At 44.8% G+C, this 21174-nt stretch overlaps 1 protein-coding gene across 1 annotated transcript in view; it reads left to right on the top strand.

Annotated features, from left to right (window-relative positions):
* The first annotated feature begins 1998 nt into the window (after window positions 1-1998).
* The window catches only part of LOC126872410 (serine/threonine-protein kinase 17B-like), a 64088-nt gene continuing 44912 nt past the window's right edge, over window positions 1999-21174 (top strand). The window contains exon 1 of the mRNA XM_050632338.1: window positions 1999-2746. Within this exon, the coding sequence (XP_050488295.1) occupies window positions 2613-2746 (134 nt within the window). The 5' untranslated portion in view covers window positions 1999-2612. The remainder of the gene's footprint in view (window positions 2747-21174) is intronic.

The following is a 21174-nucleotide window of genomic DNA, read 5'->3' as shown; positions in this document are numbered from 1 at the left end:
AAGGAAATAGCACTTGGCTCGCTCGACTCGATGGCAACAGCCTGCGCCGCAACCTTTCGCAGGACCATCGATTACGACTGCTATCCTAGGAAACTGGTTGCGCACGTAGATTACTGGTCGCGCGATGAATCAGCCGAGTATCATCGCTAAGATGTATATGCAGATGCGTAGAACGCGTATCCTTATGATTGACTCGTCGATTCAAGAAATCTTTGTCGATATCTTTTCAAAATGGTTTCACGCGTTTGCCATCCTTAGAGCGGTACTCTCGAAGATTCAGTGTGCGTGTAATCTTCGCGTACTATATCTTGATATTCTAATTTTTTCATTTCGTTAACGAACCATCAAGGACCAAGCAGTAAGATATGCATAAAACGGACGTAAACGTAATATTATTGGAAAGCGTAAATTATTTTACGCGTTACTTTGTTAAGGTACATAAAATCATTGCCGCTGAAAAAATATGCAATTCTAGTAGTCATATTTCAGCGAAGATATTAAGCGAAGCTACAGATCCCGGAGGCAAATCTCGGTGCGATCTCGCTCGAAATGGGTGGTCAGCGTTCGGATGGATTTACAATTAGATAAGTCGAAGGAAACCAGCTCCTTCCATCAGTTCCACCGAAAGTCTATTAAGAAGCGCCAACTCGCTCCTCCGCTATCTGTAACCTACTTGAATCTGGTATTACCAGATGCATTGTCGATGAGGCCGTATTTTGCAAATCAATTTCATTCAAACGGAAATATTATCTCGATGGTATGCGTTAATTGCGTCAGGTAGACTCATCGAAAGCGCCAGATAACTCGATTGAGAAACTCGTCCGCGTGTTTCGCAAGATCCTGTTAAGAAATGCGTTCGGCTAACTCTTCGTCCGTCTGGTCAAATTTCCTAATAGGATATTACGTAGACTTTGATGGAAGTTATTCGAACGTACTCCACTGACGCGTCTGTTCTTCCATCTGACAATTAGAGGAACAGCCGTCGGGAGAATAAACGATTCGTTAATTCGATTTCCGAATTCCGCGACGTTTGAGCGACGAGGCTGGATTCGAGACTCGTGCGGATAGAACCGCGTCATAGAGCGTGGAGACAACGGTTATCCTTATCGAGATTTAGCTGATTTATATCGGCATTGGAAGCTGCACCGACATATTAGGAGATCTATAATGCAGAGGCGCGCATAGCCACGACTTCGCGGCCCCTCTCTTTCTCCGGATCGTTGCTGCCGCTCTTTCGCCGCGAAATCGATAAATTATACATTCAATTATTCATGCTCGGTCGCCATAATCATGTACGGTAGTTGACAAGATCCTGGCACGCTTTACAAGCCCCCTGGCTCTCCGCGTTTCTTCGCTAGTCCAAGGTGAGTTCCGTTTACTCGATCGGTCGTAAGCTATTCGATTTACTCGTTGTCGATGCTTTACTAGCTCGTTAAACTAGCTTTAAAACGGTTTTATTAACGCGAGATATCGCACGATAATAACGTAGAAAGAGCCGCGTGTTGTTTGCGTCTCGTCTGCCAAGAGAACGCTGCTGAATCGTTTTCTGTTCGGAAAGTACGGCATTGAAATCACCGGGTGGAGAGTGGCAAAAATGGAGCAGCTCGCGGTCTCGGAGATCTCGTTATCGAATCGTATATACGCTCGTGATATTGCTTATTAATCGTAAGATCGGTTCGCGAAGCTTGAAAGACGCGTGGGGTGACGGAGAAGGAGAATGATAAAGAAACATAGGCGAAATACGCGCGAGAGGAGGAATAGAGAGCGAGAGAGAGAAAAGGAAGTGGTCGGTCGGTCGGTGCATGCCTGTCAAGTTCTTTCTCTCTCGGGTTCGAAGTTGGTGCAAAGAGTAAGTTTACTCGTTCGGTTTCGGATCCGTTCGGATCGCTTCGGTTCAGTTCGGTACTGTCACCGAGTTTTATTATAGGTGGGGATACGTTTCCCCACCACGCGAAGAGATAGCGAAGGCGCTTGGAGAATCGAGAGTGGGGAATCACACGAAGCTTCGGCGGAAGGTTCAATTGTTGGCCAACCATCGCGACGAGTGGTTGCGCGTGATAAACACTCGCACGATAGAAGCGCGTGCTTCGTTTCGCGATCGGTGCGTGCACTGGGGCTAAACTTGTGCGTTCGACGTCGCCTCTAATCGACGACGATCATCGTACGAAACGTGCAGCAAGATGAAACGCGTGCCTGTAATCGCGACAGTGACGTGGTGATTGGTTTCGTCGTTGTTCGCGTTATATCGGCGTGAGTAAACCCGTAGTCCGTGTAAACGCAGTGACCGAAGCAGAGAGAAAACACCTTCCCTTTTTTCTTACTACTTCCTTTCTAACGTTTGCCTGTGAATACGGAGGATATTTACGCGAGTATTGCTGGCTGTGATCGCAACAAGTGAAATCTCCATAGTCTTCCTCCGTCTCCTTCTCCTTCTTTTCTTCTTTTATTCTTTTGTGTGACTCGACTACAACGAGACTACCCGTGTGCCTGCTGGTTATCTACTTTGGCGGTCGTGACGCCTCGTCGTACGACCGAGCAACAGAAAAATTTGGGATTATCCGTGCATCTTTTGCGTTTGGTTCAGTTGACGTACCGTCGACCGGGTAGCGGCCATGACGGCGGACAGCTTGTTCGAGACTACCAGCATCCCAGGGCATCTCGCTCCCACGCCCCAGAGGCTGGAGAGGCTTCTCTCGAAACAGACCCTCGAGGAACTGTACGAGGTCGAGGAACAACCTTTCGCACGGTAAGTCCAGTCTTGCTTCTCTTCCTCTTCTCGCTTCGTCTCGTCTGCACGCCATTCTATCTCTTCTCATCGTCTCTTTGTGTAACGAGGTTACCGCGTCTACGTATATGTTTCCGACTCGGAACATAGACGTCGATCATTTTTCCCTATGTGTGTCCTCGCTAGGTCACCGATCTATCGCGCGCATCGAGCTCCGTTAATTAAAATTGTTTATATCTTCCTCCTTCTTGTCTTTCTCTCTCTATTCGCGTACCTTTTCTAACTTTGTTTTGTTTGGCTATCGTGTCGAAATGCTTTCCTTTAGAGACATTACTGTTTCGCGACTGGAAGCAGACGGCGTGTAAAAACCTTTCGAATAGGATTCGAGTAAGAAAACAAAAAAGTTCTAGCGATAGAATGTTCTAGTAGGGTCTTGGGGCACCCTTAAGTCGGTTGGACCCTACCGCGAAAGATCGAGGTCGAGATTTCGCGCGTCTTTTACGACCTCCGTCTGCGCTAGTTTACGCCAGTATCCTTTTTCTCCCGTTTCTCGAAAATTCCGTTGCTTCTTAGGAAACAGCGAAAGAAAAGAGAAGAGATAGGAGGGTACCGTGAATAGCTTGGAACGTTCCTCCGAAACTGTGCAAGGTCGATGAGCATCTGCAAACACGGTTCTCCGTGTGTTCCGAACGAATCCTCCTCCGTTGTGCACACGAGATCGTCGTAGAGAAATTGTCGAATCGAATGGCGCGATATAAACGACACAGTTTAATTCGTTTCTAACATCTATCGTCCTACTGTAAACTTCTCGTCGTCGTTGTTGTGTATGGAAAAACGAAAATGTTATTTTTTATATTACGTTGGCCGTAAAGCAGCGATAAAGCGGCTCGAAAGAATCAACAAACCGTACATTAGCTATTATCGCGATGTTTCGACAGTCGCGAAGGTCGAGAGATTTTGCAAAATCGCGTAACGACGAGACGCGTGCGTATCGACGTTTAAAGTTACAGTTTTGGAGCAAATAATTACGAAGGTCACATGCTTCGAATTCCGTTGCGAAAGGAAAAGTTTTCATCGCGAGGTGTACGACGTGTATGCAAAGTCGCGTCAAGTTACGGCGTAATATTTTCCGCTAAGTATTTTTTTCAACGATATAATACTCGCAGGATGCGTTTACCGTGACAAAATTTGCCTGAAATAGTCGAGAGATCCTATTATAGTCAATCGCGCATTCATCCTCGATTTGCTCCAGTGCCATTTCCATTCGCGGTCCTTTTGTTTGCTGCTTATTGGAAGTGGGTAGGTAGTGGACTGCTGTAAACGATATTCTCGTTGCACTCGGCGATAATGTAGGCCACCAGCTACGTTGTTTGTTGTTATTACACGTATCAACATCGTTCTCGTTATGTACATGTAATCCGTTTCGACGATGTCGATTGCACACGTCGTCGATACAAACGTACTTAAACTATGTGATTTTCAAGAGAGAAAGAGAGAGAGAGAGAGAGAAAGAGCGGGGACGCGCGGTGAATCGCAAGACGGTATTAATATTTATCATCCGAATCAAGCTCTAACGACGTAACTCGACAGTTCTTTCACGACGACCCGCTATTAGTATTCTTTCAGTGACCGGATACGTTCGAGATATTCCACAAAGGTGTTAACCGTTGCAAAGATTTATGCAGCCGTCAATCAGGATCGCCGGTCGTTAGGCGTTAGCTACGAATGCAAAATAACAGCTGCTTACTAAACACCTGCTGCATTCGAGATTTATACACGCCAGTCGTACAGTGCTTTCGTATCGAAGAACGGAGAATTATATAGTAGCTGACGAAAGTATACAGCCCCGTGCAACTTATTTCGAACTGTACTTTAACGTTATGAAGGCGCGTAGGTCGAAATTACTTGGAAATATGTTGTTTACCGATCTGCTGTTGCCTAGCAGTCGTTGCTCGCAGTCGTGTGTGCGTCTAACAGTTTAAGAATTGATATTAATTGCGTGTACGTGCGATTCGAGGAAACGATCCTTTAAATTGTTTGACCAACTGTATGATGCATGCGAAACCTCGATATAAACTCGTGTACGTTATTAAGGAAAGGAATGCAAACAACCGCGGCGATTCTTCGTAAAAGTCTGGCTTACGTAAGATTCCAGGGAGAATCGTGCATCCAAAAGGAGAATGGCACGGCGGTTGTTAAATGGCACTTTTTATTCATCGCATTTTATTGTTCCTTTTTCTTGCGGAATTGTTACATCGAATTAGTCGTTCGCTAAAGGAAAACGAGTGGAGTACGATTCAGATATTTAATTCTGGCTCGAATTACGAACCACCAGCGCGACGCCGCGCCGCGTCATAAACTTTAGAGAGAGAGGGATCCCGATATAAATATTATGATTATGGCTATATCGGCTTATAGGGTGCCATTCGCGAATGTAAACTGAAAAGCAAATGTGCGCCGTTTCGTTCTCTCCGATTAAAAGATTTTGAGCGCGTAATCGATACTTACCCTCGCTATATGCTAGGCGTTTTATCGCCTACGACAGACATTTGCCTTGACGATTTTTCATCGTTATTCGTATTCGTTCGTCACGGTCTTGGAATTTTATATCGACTCACACTCTTCCCTCCCATCTCTCGCCGCAAAACGAACCTCTTGGAAGCCGAACTGGTCGACTGCGGTTTTTGGTTTTATCCGGATGCGTGATTAGTAGACTGTGGACTCTTAAGTATAAAAATGCCTAAAACGTTTATAAAATATATGCAAAGTGAAATATTTCTTACGATAACAGATGGAACATATTTCTGCTTGAATTTCATTTATTTTTTTTTTTTTTAATTTGCATTAACATCCGCATTCCAACGATTAATGTTGATTTTTCTGAGAAAAACAACAGGCTTACGTTTACCAGTTGCGTATAGGAAGAAGATGAGATAAAACATCAAATTCCGAGGTAAATTAAAAAAAAAAATATTTTTTCGTCGCTCTTGTCTACTTTCGAATTTACGAAATTGATCGATTAAGTTCACCTTGTAGAAATCAAATAGCATTCAACTCGAGAGTTTAAAAAGATTTGACGTAACATAGATCGATTTGACGTAGATTAATTAATTTTTCGCTTCGCTTTTTCGTCAATGAAATATCACAACTAGAAGGTGCTTCTGTTTTTCCTTGTTCAGGTGTGAGATCGCAAACTAATTGCAGAGAGTATTATGAATCACACGCACGGTATTCCTCTACGTAAACATTTCGCCTCGTTGATTAGAGAAGCGCGGTCGCCAGAGAAGCTGGAGCTTATGTACGTGCTATACTTTAGGATACAGACAAATTCATTTCTCGTGACTCAGAGAGTAAGTGGATTTCTTGTGAGCACGGGAAAAATGGTAATCGATGCGGCGCGACAGTACCTATATCATTTAAAATAACGACCGTGCTATAATAACTGCACCGTGAAACTAAAAAAACAAACGATATTATTATTATTATTATTTTACGTATAACTATTACTACAGAAATGTCGTACGATCACAGGTCGACAATATAGATCGATAAGTGGTCTAACAAAATTCGTTCTCTATCGTTAATTATTATTACCTTGTTACATTTTTATTTTTATTAACTTAAAATCCGTTCCAATCTGTCGTGTTCGCTGTCGTATCGAAAGGTGATTTTTTATTTTTTCCGTAATTTATCTTATACGTATTAATTTAAGCGCGGAATATAATATATCGAAAAAAGTAGCGAGATGCAGAGGCAAATGCGAAAACAGATGCAAAAGCAAAGGCTGTTGGACGGAATAGCTGCGCACCGATTTGTTCCGTATGTCGGTTGGCGTTTTAACGAGCCATCGGCGAAGAGGAGCAAATTCAATCGGCAGAAAGATATTTTGTAGCTGTGTAAGAGTGGGACGCGGGCAGATGCTTTTTATGGTATCGGGTCGCGTCTTAGAATATACGAAGACAAGTGGGGATCGTGCAAAGCAGAAGAGAGCGAGAGAGCGAGAGAGTTTAGCGTGGGTTGAAAATAGCTTGTGGCCGGACTGAGAATGCAGAGACCGTCCGCTATGCACTTGCCACTCGATATTTATACCCTTATAATAGGTAGATAGGTTGAAATGTGTCTTCGTCTTGCGTCGGTCGAACGTACGAGCCGAACGACTTACCTGGAACGGTGGACAAACCACTCGGTAAACGCGGAAACATCGATATTCCGTTCTATAATTGCGTTGGATCGCGAAAAGTCTAAAAAGAAACGCTTCTACTTTTTCTGTGTCGTTCGAGAGTCGAGAGGCGCGTTCTCGTTGCTGTTCAAGTGGGATTTCCTGTAAGCGACATACGGTAAACCACGTATACTATATCGTAGGTTCGTAAGTATTGAAATACGTGTTGGTTTCATACGACACGTAATAATCGTTTAGATAATTAAAGATTAGTGGCGGAGAATTATGGGTTAGCGAAAGACTACGCAGCAAAAATATAGAAAACCCATTTGTAAGAATTATAAAAACATAAATTAAGGATTCCATGTTAGACGCTTGCAAGAAAACGCTTACAAATTCATATCCATAATTTCCTTAATTTACGGAGTACGTAGCCACGTGGATGCAATTAACTAAAACAGCGATTAGGCTTGACTTTTATTATTTATAACTGGCTCGTTATGATTTAATACATGTATGGTTTTGTCCATTGACGGGTTGTCAAAGATGAGAGTGGCGAAGAAATAGCCAAGCGGCGAACTCCTCTCTGGTTACGTTCGCCAAGAGCGCTCTGGTTGGAGCGTACGAGGTAACGCGACGGAAACGGGCATGCCATCTGGAAAGTAACGGTAACGGCACCTGCAATTAGTGCGACAGCCAGGCTGCCTACTTGTTGGAGGCTTGCTGGCGAGCTGGTCGTCGATGACCTTCCACCGAGGGGGAAAAACGAGATCTCGGAGCGCGTCGCTTGGTCGCTTCATCTCCTAGCAAAGGGATACCGCGTATCCGGTTTGTCGTATTCCGTGGTCTTTGTTCGGAACGGTTAAGGACGACGACGTGTTTCGAACCGTGCATCGGAGCTTCGACACGCGAGTCGTTCACGGTACACGATCCATTTCACTTTTTATAATGCAATAAGAATCTCGAAAATCATACCGTTCAGCGCTCAGAAGGAGAAACCTGGAGGCAACGTGGATCTGATTGGTCGTTCCTCGTAAACTCAATATTATCGTTACTTTGCGGATGTTTATGCGATTTCGTGTTTCGCGAGCATAATTAACGAAATAGAGAGTATAGGTAAATAAAAAGTTATTCGACGAACCATCGTATCTGATAGCGAGTACTTTGGTTCAGACGGTCCATTTTTTTGTATATTGTACAAACTTTATGCATTCTCGCGCTTTTAAATGTCCTCTACAAACATTTAGCAGCCTAGTTAATTCTTTTCTGCGAAAACGTAACTTCAACCATTCGCCGTACTTTGTTCCTCGTCGTCTAAATCGCAGAATGTAAAAGTTGGAAATATTTGACTGATTTCAGTTACGAGATTTCTAAATTTCTTACTGTCGTATGAAATAGCACGGATTCCAGACTCGTTTCGAGAGGATATCGTTAGTCAAAAATTTCTTTCATCTGGATTTCTATCTAAATTCGTAGCCAGCCCACCCCGTCGATCCTCTTGACAGATTTCCGTTCCGGGCGGAGTTATGGGCTGATTCTTTCACGATTTTTCTTTACCCTCGACAGGGTTTCTACCGGCGGCACGTCCCGTAGGAGGCTCCGGCAGCTGTCTCCGAGACGAGCAACAGCTGTGCTCCCTACTGGTCCCATTGGCTCCAGGCATTCTTGGACGGTTCTGCGTGTCCTTTGCTCTGGAGGATACTTCTCGTACCGTGGTGCTTCCTTTCACTTAACATAACAATGCTCTTTTTTCGTTCGAAAGAATGCGAGTTCGACAAGAGGCAGCTAACGTTCCGGTTTTTCTTCCATTTCCTTCCGTTCCTCGTTGTCGCATTTTCTTCCTTCAATGCCAACAGTGGACAATGGTTTGGAAAGCGACATTTCGTGATTAAAATTCAACTTTCAACTTCAACGTTTAACCTTGTAGTTCTTCTCGCTTCTTATTCGCGTTCCAATCTCTTTAGACATCCTAGAACAATTTCAAGAGAAAATTTGCCGAGAAAGTTTATAAAGATTAATTAAAAGTGATATAAATCCGATTTCTTTTATACGAAAGCTTACACACTTGTTAACATGAGCGTGTAAATTTTAAATTCGACTTTTGATAAATAGTCGAATCACATCGTATAAACTGACTTTGCTAATAAGTTGACGGAGCTTTAGCCGATAGAAAGTGGATATAAAGGCGTTTTTCAATTTTCACCGAAGAACGTTTTCCTCGGACCATTGTGCATCGGTCAAACTCCACTCGACCAAGAGACAGATACGTTCGTTTCAGCGAACAGGGAGATCTGTTGTTTTGACAATCGGTTGGGCGGTCGTTAGTCGTCGAAGGAAAGGGGAAATCGTGACTCAGCGTGGTTCTGCGACATCTTATTAACATCCCTTCTGCACGATAACGGCGATTATCGGCGATACAGATACAGCGGACGATAAAGCGGTCGTGGCGTTCCGTGTCGAGAGGGCTCTTCAGCTTCCCGTCTCCTTAATTATATTTATCGGGTCAGTCGATCGGAACGGTCGTCGCGGACCGAGATCTCGCGTTGGTTCGTCGCGAACTCTCTCCTTTGGTAAAAAGTACGATGGCTCGATCGCTTCACGGGTGAGAAAATACGATGGTACGAACCGCGAACGAGCTACATCAACGAACAAACGTTGCCTTCTTCTCAAGGTCGCCGTGATCATTGTCCGTTCACTGGCGCGTTGCTCGCTCATCCGATCGATAACTCTCTTCTCGTGGATCGTGTTCTACGAGTTCGAGGGAAGAAGCCACCCAGAGTCGTAGACGAGCCGTGGCTCTTGAGAAATAACGAGAAATTCCAGCCATCGTTATTCACCAGTACCGTATTTAGACAGGCTGTTATTCGTGCCCGTTACAAAGCAACGAATACTCCCTTCGGTCGTCGCAGGTGTTGCAGTCCTTTTCTTTTCACCGACCTTCGAATAAAGATATCGTTTCGAGGGGAAGAAAAATTTCCGTTCGAGTTCGATTTCTAGCTCGCCACGGTGAAACACAGCGAGATTCAGATCTCGTTCTGGATTCGTGCGTTCGAACGAGACACGGTAGATTCGCGGTGGTATCTCGCCGGAGTACGGGAAATCAGCGAATCTCAATCGGGCGAGAAACGTCCTGCCGGAATGATCTATGGATCGAGATCGATCGCGAGCTCTCACGAGAACTGCTACGAAAGGCAGAGAGAGGTGTTGTATAGTTGTTGCGATATTACGACATAGAGGTTAGGCTTGGAAGTCGGGCACGATGGAGAAGGGCGACGCTGGATCGTTGGCGATCCCCATGATCTATGGATCACGATTTCTTCCTGCCAGGACATTTCGTTGGGACCGTTGCGCCGTGTGTCCTATGCTCACGACTCGAACGCGTATCGTGGTTTTTTAGATTGCTTCGTTAAGGATGAATCAGTGTCGCAAGAAAGACGTTACGCGATGTTGGATAAATCGTTTAAAAATATGCTTTCTCCGAACGTGCAGCCTTTCTTTCCCGAGCTTCTTAGTTCGACGACTTCTCTTGAAATTCGTCAGGCAGAAATTCACGAGAAATTTCGTTCGATTCGCATCCTCTCGAAACGATCGAATTTTTTCAGACTCTTGAATCGCGTCTTGGTTTCGAGCTGGGAAACACTCTCGCATGCTTGAAAACGAGATTGCTCGTTGTTCCGTGGCATACTCGACGCCTACGCTCGTTTTCTTCCTCTTTTCTCTCTGCACGCGCTGCGTGTTCTTTCAACGAAATGAAAGACAAGTTTGGCCAGCGCTTCCATTCATAGTTATTAGGGTTAAACGACGCGCAAAATGCGCCTTCTCCTCTCGTATCCTGCGTCTCCTTCTTTCTTATTGCTAGCGTCTTTATCCGCTACGAAAGGAATCGTGTGCATCCCTCGCAGCTTTTCGTTTCGTTTTAACCGACTCTCGCTGCGAAGTCGTAAACAATAATAACGATGCGATCGTCGAAGGAACCTCGCAAGCAATTGCAACGTGATTATCTGTAATGTCTCTGAGCATACAGGGTGTTTCGGTTATTTTGAATTCTTGAGTATCTCGGTAAGTTCCGAAAGACGAAGGAATAGCGTGAGAACGAAATTAGCTGATTCAGAACGACGAGCATCCAATCGACGATCGTCAACGTTTTTGTGGATGAAACTGAATATCTTTCGATACGTCGATCGACGCGTTCGATAACTCGGCGTGGGGTGCTCGTCGTATAATTCTCTCGTAATCTCCGTACGAAAAACAAGACACAGAAGACGAGAATATCGCTTAGCGTTTTCCGTGGCCGGACTAAGAGATAGCTAAATCGTTTTGAGGAATACGAGGTAAACTAAACACCCTGTATTAACATACGTATATTAAGGCACGATCTGCCAGTTGGACGTGGTATTCTTGTTTTCTCGTTACCGATGCCGAAGTTATACTCGCATGTGGCGTATAGAAGCCGCGGAAAGTAGCAACGAACGAATTTGTACGGCCGATATCGTGAAAGAGTCAGGGCAAGAGAAAGAAAAAGAAACAGAAAAAGAGAAAGAGAGAGTCGTAGCTTGTTCGTTAAGACCACATACGCGACGACCTCGTTACTACAACGCGGTCGCTCCCCTTCGGTTTCCGTTCGGTTAACCGTAAATTACAACCACGACCGGTGTGTAACGAGCATAATGGCGACGGTAGCCGGGTGAAGGTCGGCCAACTCGAGCGAGCGATGCGACGCAAACGACGATACGAATCGACCGGCATTTCGTTTCTTTCACGATAAAAACCTATCCGGAGTATTTACCCGTCTTGATGTCGAGCGGTCGAATCGAAAAACCCAATACCAGCACAAGAACGTTCTTGTGTATCGAGCGTTCGATCAAAGATAGGTAACCTTGTCCTTATGCAGCGTGGTCGAAAGATGAAACCTCGATCGAGGCTAACGATATGCAGATTCGATTATCCTTGCAACGTTCGCCATCCGCGCTTCTGTTCTCTCTTCAAATTTTCCTTTCTTTCGCATGGAAAAGTTCTCGTTACGTTGCACGATTGCCTTGGACTTAAACGAGTCGCTTCAGTTCGAATCGTTTGTGTTCGAATAACCTGATTTCAAGAGGACACCTAATGGCAAATAAAAAGGAAGTAGTTACGGCGGATTATGGAAATACTCGAACGCTCGTGGAAGCTTTGTACGAACACGTATTATATGAACGTTGGAATATCTACAAACTTAAATATGCTATACGCGCCAGGCGAAACGTCTTGCAGTTTCATTAGCGGTATAACAAGTCCTGATCGTATTATCGTTATATTGGTAATATTTGAGACCAATATGAACGGATTTACATTGGCGAAATGTACGAAACTATTGGAAATGAAACGAGTTGACTAATAAGAACGCTCGAGAAGATATTTCGAGTCTGGTAAACGACCAGTTTTCCTCATAGGGAGATTTTAAGTTTGTTGGAATTTAAATTACTCGGACGAAGGTAGTTTGACTAATCCGAACAGGGTCTTAAAATTAATCTCGGTCGTGTAGCATCCAGAAATCATTGGAAAGTATGTTTCAGCGTGTCTAACCATCCCGCTCGAAGGTGTCCTACTTCGCCAGCAACATATATCGTCGATCGTTGCGGTTCCGCGTATCCATTGTAGCGTACATTGGAAAGGGAATAACCTTGCCCGCATTTTCTATCGTATCGCAAGATATCTACCCCTGTTTCCTTTCGCGTACCGGCCAGATCACCCGATTATTATCCTTAAACCTAAACAGATACCATATCTATTTTTCATTTTCCAAAGCCTAGCAATTAATCTTAACCAAAGCGCGGTCTCGTTATTCAGCTGTGGAAGAAATATGCGGATAATAAGTCGATCGTCCGTGATTCACGGCTAATTTCAAGCTTTCGAATCGTTGGATCGATTCTCATCTCGAGATCGTTCGACTACCCCCAATAACAGGGTTGCAATTAGGCGAATGATCAGCACGCGTGGTTTGTACGTAACTCGCAAGAACCAGATACGTGGCCTTTGTAATTGTAGATTATTACTCGGGTACCGCGTGATCTGATAAGCTAAGCCCAAAGTAAAGAAATTACGCGAATCAATCGTACCTTGACGCTCGTTCTAGATGTGCAAGCAACAACGCAGGTATTGCTTGCTTCCTTCATTCGTTGCAATATCGCCGTTTCCTCGAGATACTCGGTTTTTCCTACCTCCAGATATACATTGCCAATTAACATCCTCGTACTCGGGACCTATTATTCTTCCATTTTCACTTTCCATTCGTAAAATGTGTCGGTCACTTTGAATGGTCGAATGTCTGTAATCTTACAATAACGGATGGATCGTTGTTGTCACGAGCGCTCAATGTTTCATTTCGTAACGATACAGCGAAGAAGAGAAAGGACTCTTATCGCTATATGATGGCGAACTTTGTTTAAAATACAAAACGATCGATATGCATAAAGAGCAATTCTACAATGCTGCTTAAGTCTTGCAAGCATCTTACGAAACGACAACGATAAAAAGTAACATATTCGCACGTGTGAAAATTGACTCAGCCTCCATCCTGTGAAGCTTAAAGATTTTAATATTTTTTTTTGCAAAGAAGACAGAAATAAGGTTATAGCAAAAATAAATAACGCTAGACCAATAAAAGGAAATGCTAGAAGTCGATTCGCCGAGGGAAGAAAGTGCGGAGTCGGATAAACCGTTGGATCGTTCTCCGATCGACGCTCGACAAAGCCGATCACCCACGCCTCGCAGGAATCCCAAGGGCGAATTCGTGTCTCTCGAGCCACTTACACCTCCGGCGGCTGCTCCGGCCAACCGTAGTCGATATAGTCCGACGATATCGCTTTACCGGTGTCCTCTCTCTTTCTCTGTCCCAGATTCGATGCTATACGATGCACAGTACATGCCTGTAAACATCATGGCCAGCTCTGTATACGGCCCTTGTAACGCAATGCGGGTCAATCGATCGGGTAGATTCGATCGGAGTATCTCGACGTGCGGTCCTTTACTTTGCTTCGGAAGGCCACTCGTCCTTTTGTCGTCGCAGTTAACAGCGTCGATAAATTGACATCAAGTTGCAAGTTTTAGGTTTTTTCAACTTTCACGGTGATCGAAACGATGTCGCGCGTCAGGTTTTTTTTGTTGTTTTTTTTCTTTCTTTGAAAGGACAGTGTGATAAATTTAAGTTGAATCTATAATTTTGCGATACGTCGGAAGATAAGAACAAAGTATCACGGCGACTGATTCTATAATGTAGGTGAAACGGTCGCGCAACGAAATCCGCTTGTTCGCATCGAGCCATACAGCTCGACACCATTCATCGATAGCATCGCGAAATCGGGGAAAACTTTTAAGCGATATTCATGAACGGTTTGCTGCGAGTTTCTTCCGCCTTTCCTCCGGAAAGACACTCAGGCTTCGGTTACGCACGACCTGTTGCTCCTACGATATATTTCACCGGTCTGTGGCATACGCGCAGACTTGGACGCGATTTAATCGCGATACGAGTTACGCGCGAAACTTTCACGCGGCTGACGTCATTGGTGTAACGCCGAAACGAAGAGCCTTGAACGAGCAGATTCCGGAGCCGGCGTTTCGTTATCGTACACAAGGTGCATTCGTCATCGATCTAGTCATAGTAAACTTCTACAAACCTGACCTACATCGCTTTATGAATCACGAATTCGTGCTGTCGCTGTGAACCGGTAATCTCGCGCACGATTTCGTGGATCGTCGTTAATTCGTACGTTGCGCGAATGACAGGAACGCGATGATCGCTTCCCTTTGTAAATAACATTTTAAATAATATTCAAGTAGACTTTTTTCACGAAACACCGACTTACGTTCGTTAGCTGCCAAGCTGCTCATTTACTACGCGTATGTACCTACACGATTGTCACATAGCGGACAAAAAACGTTATTTTGTCTCTTAGCAAACAGCACGTGTTCGCAACGATAAATCACGATAGAAAAAAATCTCTGGTTTACATCAGTCCTAACGCGATTCGTGGCAAATGTCGGCTTTGGATCGATTCGGTTAGGCGAAGTGACCGAGTGTTACAGAACACGTGCAACGGTATACATATTTGGAAGCGGTTGCGTCGGATTTTCGCAATTCCCTGCCAGTACGTGGTTGGTGCACCGCGACCGCGGTCGTGAAAGGTGCGCCGTGAAAAGTTTACGCGTTGTTCGTGGTCCGGTCTTTTCAAGCCTAGCAACAGAAAACACCGGTCATCAGCAGAAACGCGAGAATTCGTTCCCCTCGACACGCACATTCCTCGTTCCAGGGACTGACAGCTGACGAGCCAGTCTGCGGCGCGTTTCTCGCACGCAATCACTGGTCTCCATGGTTTTCTCCGTTCCTGCGACTAAATAATCCCGAAAGCCTGTCTCCGTGATTTTAGAGTATCGCGCCTTTAATTCAAAGAGAGAGAGAGAGAGAGAGAGAGAGAGAGAGAGAGAAAGAAAGAGAGAAAGAGAAAAAAAAATGAGAGAAGGAGGAAAAAGCCGGTATCGTATCGAAACACGAGCAAAAAGCAACGTTCGACGCAACGTTCAGATTCTTTTCTCCGGAAGAATGTAAGGTGAAACGTAAAAATTGCAGTCACACCTGTGGTGTCTGTAGCCGTGACACGGGATATGACATTCCATCGTAAGTACACCGCATTCCAAGAGAAAGGACAGCAAACCAGAAGGAAATAAACGTCGTTGATATACGTAGGAATACGTAGGCGGGAATTGTCGCAAGAGATTTCATCCATATTTTCTTCGTTTATTCTTTCCTATTTCTTTCTTTTTTCCTTTCCGGATCATGAACAGGCTTGCACGAATTGCACGCGAATGGTCTCGTTCATGATCGTCCCGACGTAAAATACAGTTTTGCAGAAGTCGAACGTGCGTGACCGTGCCACAGACAATTTTACATGCCCACCTACTATATAGCGTCTATACCATGCACAGGTGTGGCCAGTTATTTCGCTCGATTTATCGCCCTCTTCGTTTATCGCTGCATAGCGACAGATATTGGCAATGTCGTAACAGCTTTTCGTCCCACGTTGGCGAATTTTTCGATCCGCCTCTGAAAGAAATTATTACGATATTTTGGTACAGCGCGGCCGCTCGAGAGAAATCGACTCGATCGCGGTCGCAATCGCGAGTATCTGCGCCGCTGTCCGATTTCGAAATCGATTCCTTCGTAACTCTGATCGATCAACGAACAAAGTTCGTCCGGCCATCGACTCCGCCGCTTTGCGCAGAGTCGTTTTACCGTAAGTTGTTCCATTATAAGGATTTGCATTTATGAAAGAAGAAAATAACCAGCAATATATATATATATATATATTCGCGAAAGTAGATCGGAAATGGACACTCGACCCGTTAAGACGAAAGGTCTACGTAGTACGGAACACGATGACACGAACTGTCTAACTGTCGCTTCCTCTTTCGTAAGCCGTACGTACGCTTTAACGTTCTCGTTTACCAGGTTGGGACGTGTCCTCGTTTCTCTGCGACTCCTTCCTTGAAATCGAACGATCTTGCCGTTTCCTCTTCCGATAGCTCGACGAATACCTCTGCATATATTAACGAGCGAAGGCACAACCTCCTTTTCACGCGAAATCGTATTAAACCGTTTGCGAATCGTTTTACTCGCATTTTTCTTTTTTCATCGATAGAGAACTTCGTCCGTAGGATATCTGCCCTATATTCTATTTCAACTTTCGTTTAATAGCGTTTTCCAAACAGAATAAAACGACGACCAACTATTAGCCGGTTACCGGTGCACTCGTCCATAGACGTTCCGATACTCTGTTTGATTTATAGTAATAGTTTCTGAATTTGATCGAAGCGTGTAAGTGGATGAAAAAATTAATTATTATTATTAGAACTCGGAGGATTGGAAATGTAGTTTTTCTCGATATAAATTGCATCAACGTTTCATGTTTTTCTGCCAGTTTAGAAAAATCGTAGGCCCTCGTGCTTTCACCTGTGCCGATTGCAAAGGATAAAATAATTACGCTTGTTGAATTTATTCGTAATTTTTTAATGAAAGTAAATCTCGCAAAAGGAAATATTCGATATTTTTTCACCGATAACGTAGATGTTTCGTTAAACGCGTTTAACTTACAGAAGTGTCCGTCTATGGAATATTTTTACATTTTTACGTGGGATGGTTAGTCGATGATGACCCGAATGTCGAGAAATCGTCGTGGGATAGGCGTAGCTCGGGGATCTTTCTTTCGATTCCACGCATTGCGATAATTATACGACTCTTTGTAATTATTGCCTTCCCCTCCCAATGTCACCCTATGGCGCTAACCGTGTGGCGTCATGCCAGTCGCTTGCTTTCCACTCGAAACTTGCTATCTTTTTACCTTTTATGCGCTTGTAATTTTCACTTTTTCTCGATTGCTTCATTACACGCCGCTATACTTATTATATGCACGTGTCTTGTTTTTGTTACAGGTAAGCCTCGAGGTATTTTTAGCATGTCGAAGTCGAAACACTTCCGATAATTTATTATCCTTTTTGGTAAGTCTAATATTTTTCGTTGTTTCGGCAAACACGTTGAATATTTCAAAACCAGATTCGAATAGATGCGATAATTAACAGGGTAGTTAAGTTTTGTATTCTTCGATGAAATAGACTTTATATCGTATTTGGATCTGCGATATCATCGAGTAAAAAATTAACCATCGCACATCTCAGAATCAAATAATAAGTTGGATAATAGTGAAACATTTGTCATTTATAACATAATATCGTAGTTACGAAAGTATAATTTTTCTATATGATCCTAATTGGATAATAGCTAATAATAATAGCTAGAGGCTGTAATTATCTTGGTGCTATACACAATACTTGTAACAACAGTTAGATAATAACAGTTTGATGACTGGCTTCATGTGGACGTTATTAATAGTCTGTTGGTCGGTCTCATTGAGAATATATCTGGATAACCCTTAATCCCTATTTAACGCTCTGTCGAGCGAAATAATGGCCGATTCTTCCATGTTTACGAGCATTAGGATTTACGGAAAAGAGCAACCATTTACACCCTAACTACTTCGAACCCCGTTCAACTTACACGTTTCTGCAACTTGGAATAACTCATTTACCAAACAACGTCGAAAGTTCGTTGGAAGATGCGAACGAGTTACACGCAGCGAGACGTAAACGTGTACACGAGAATATGTACGCGAGAACGATCACCGGTTGCCTTTGGATCGCGTTTAGTTAGCACAGTTTTCTCTCCGGGACGGTGAACGTCGCCGAGGCCGTAGACGTGGCGCCGATTTAAACGTTCCTCCGTTCCGCTCCAGCTGAAAGCCGTGCACTGTTGCTCGCCAACGTTTCGAGCCGCGATCTACGGATACGCTCGATCTCTCGTGGTCCATTGGAAAATAGCCGCGTTAGGATCTAAAAGTTTATTCCATCGACAGAAACCATCCACTGGATGGAAGCGTACGCATTGTGGAAAATCGGAAAGAATTTTTATAAATCCCTAACCGGTCCGATAGAATGGAAAAAAGAATATATTAATCTCGATACGAGGATGCGAAATAGCTCGTTATTATTCAGCTCGGGTTTCGCGAAACTTCTCCAAGAAATTAAATACTCTAGAAGCCTGCAACATTTGTTTGAAAGAATTCACGATCAGCGAATTCTCTAACGCTTCATAGCGGATTTGCAAGAGAGGAGACACGTGAAGTTACGGAGGTCGAAACGCGCTGCGATTCTAATCGAAACTCTCTTAACTTTCGCTGCGAATTTTCCGAACAAGCTGATATCTCTGTACAGCAAGTACTTGGTCGAACGGCAACGAATCGCGACCTGACTAATATCCGCTTAATCGAGTCGCCTCTTACCTTCCACGCGTCCTTGCGTAAGCGGCTCGACGACGGCCTTTGTCGTTGTTATTGTGTCATCGCGAGTAATGGGTACGACAGGCCGCTTCTGTCGGACAAGAGGGAAGAGCGGGTACCGGAGAGGAAACTCCGTTAAAAGGTAGCCTCGAAAGCGCCACGTGGGCGCTCACCTTCGATCGCGACGCGTCCACCGCGACGCACTCACGCACACGACTGTTTCGTACGCCGATACACGCGTAGATTCGCGTGAGAAAATTTCACGGTATTTCGGTGTACGCGTCGAGATGCGTTAGTAATCGCGCGTAGGTTTTAATTGGGCTGTGTATATGCGCGGCTTGCTCCACACGTGTCACGTAGGTGAAACGGCACCTATCCGTGCCAATCCGTTCCCTTTGTTCTCCGCTCTGACGTCGAGACCTATTACTCGCGCGTTTATCTTTGCCCTTTCGGCGTAAATTCCCGGTCACGAGTCCTTTTCGAGCTCCGTGTCAACGTAACGCGGTCGATCGCGATAAATATTTCAGGTGGAAATAGTCGGATCGTAAAGTAAAGCGGCCAACTTCTTCTATTCCGTTCTTGTTTTTCTTTCCTTAAGAACTCGATGACAAAGGACCAAGGGGTACGAGTAAACGACAGATTCGAAGCTTGATAAAGCGAACACAGAGCGCGAGGGTCATTTTCCTTGGTTTTAGCCCTCGAAACCTGTAAATCTTTTACCTACTGATCGATTTTACGGCCTGGGTTTATCGCTACCATCTTCTGCATGGACTAGCGCAGCTTTCTCGTTCACTATGTTAAATCGATTAGGAACGAAAGTGGATAGGGCTGTTCGTTCCGTCAACCCTGTCGCGGCCGTGTTCGTCGCAGCTCTACAAACCTAGATTCTCGCGCGAGTCGGCGTCCAGAAGATCGAGTGGATTAAAAAGCGAAGCCAAACCAGTCCTCCCTGTTGTTGACGTGAAACTTTTCTCGGTTCGGTCTGTGAACGCCGCGAAATCGGCATATAAACGCCTTGGACGAGGGAGAGGAGGAGGGAATCCTCAAACGAATCGAGGAGTGAAATTTTACCGCCTTTCACCGTTTGCATGCCATTTCGATCGAACCTGCCACCGATGTCTCCCGCGCTGTCTCCGTATCTTCCACGATTTAAATCCAGCTTTACTCAGTGCGTGGAATTCTGCGTCGTCGTGTCGAAGAATCAGCCTCGAGCGACGAGCATCGGCAGAAGAAAAACGACCTTCGACTTTTGCTCGTTCGTCTTAGTAACGGATGCGTCAGAGCATCTCGCGTTCTGCCACGCGTTCTAACGTCATGTATCGCAAAAACTGCCCCGGATACATGGGGTTCTCGCGAGAACAGAACACACCATCCTACAGAAACGTAGCAGCACCGCGTAGATAGCAGAATGGAATAAACCGATGCGGACTATTTTTGGAATCGTTTGCTTATTCCCGTCTCTGGCATTTTAATCGAATATCCTGTTTGATGAGCAAACATTACTCCGCTGGTATTCCTCCTCCTCCTCCTCCTCTCTCTCTCTCTCTCTCTCTCTCTCTCTCTCTCTCTATCTATCTATCTATCTTTCTCTCTTTGTTCGTTCATTTTCCAAGAAACATCCGTCGCTTGTACAGTCACCGGAAATTCGGATTCTTCGGAGATTTTCTTCCCTCGAAAAATGATTTCAGAAGAAGTTACGCTGCAATGTCGAGAGAGTTTTAATCACCGGACAAGGTGAATTTCCGCGCGCCGGTGGAATACCAAAGAGGTGAGCAAGCGAGGAAAGGTGGTCGCGATTCGAAGGCTAAATTTAAAGATCGAAAGGTTTGGACGGTGGGCTGTTGGTCGACGGTCTGCCTCGGCTCGCTTCCAGATTCGTCGATCGCCGGGCGAATGCACGAGTATACAAATATATCGCAGGCGCGTGCACTGCACACACGCATTCCCTCGGCTACGCGACAGCAGTGCATTCCAGAGGAGTGAGCGCTGCATTATCATTGGCGCCAGCGCGCTTTCGATTCGAGGAAATCCGGAGAACAATCCTAAAAAAAGCGGTTTTCACGGTTTTACGACGCCTTTCTACGAGTTTACTTCCGCTCCTCTTCAATCGACTCTTCCTTTCCCTTCCCAACCCTTCGCTACCTTTCTCTTCTCTGCTTCCTTCGTTGCTCGATATCCCTTTGCCGTTCGAACAACGTTTGATATATCTCTTCCTATCTGACAACAGCCGTCCGAATACGCGCGCACCGAGACGTTTTATGGACCGTTTTGTGTTCATAACTGCTTTGTTTAATTTTCTAGTAGGCTTCACGGAAGCTAGCCGAAAATAAAAGCGCGGCAGTTGCGTCAATGGTATCGCTTACGTAATTGCATCGACGCAACGTGTTCGTCGATGGTGACAAACGTATTAAGAAGTAACGTTATAATTA

The sequence above is a fragment of the Bombus huntii genome, chromosome 13 (genome assembly GCF_024542735.1).
Source record: "Bombus huntii isolate Logan2020A chromosome 13, iyBomHunt1.1, whole genome shotgun sequence".
Taxonomy (NCBI): Eukaryota; Metazoa; Arthropoda; class Insecta; order Hymenoptera; family Apidae; genus Bombus; species Bombus huntii.
Note: the sequence above shows the minus strand (reverse complement) of the source record. Positions and strands in the feature narration are given on the sequence as shown.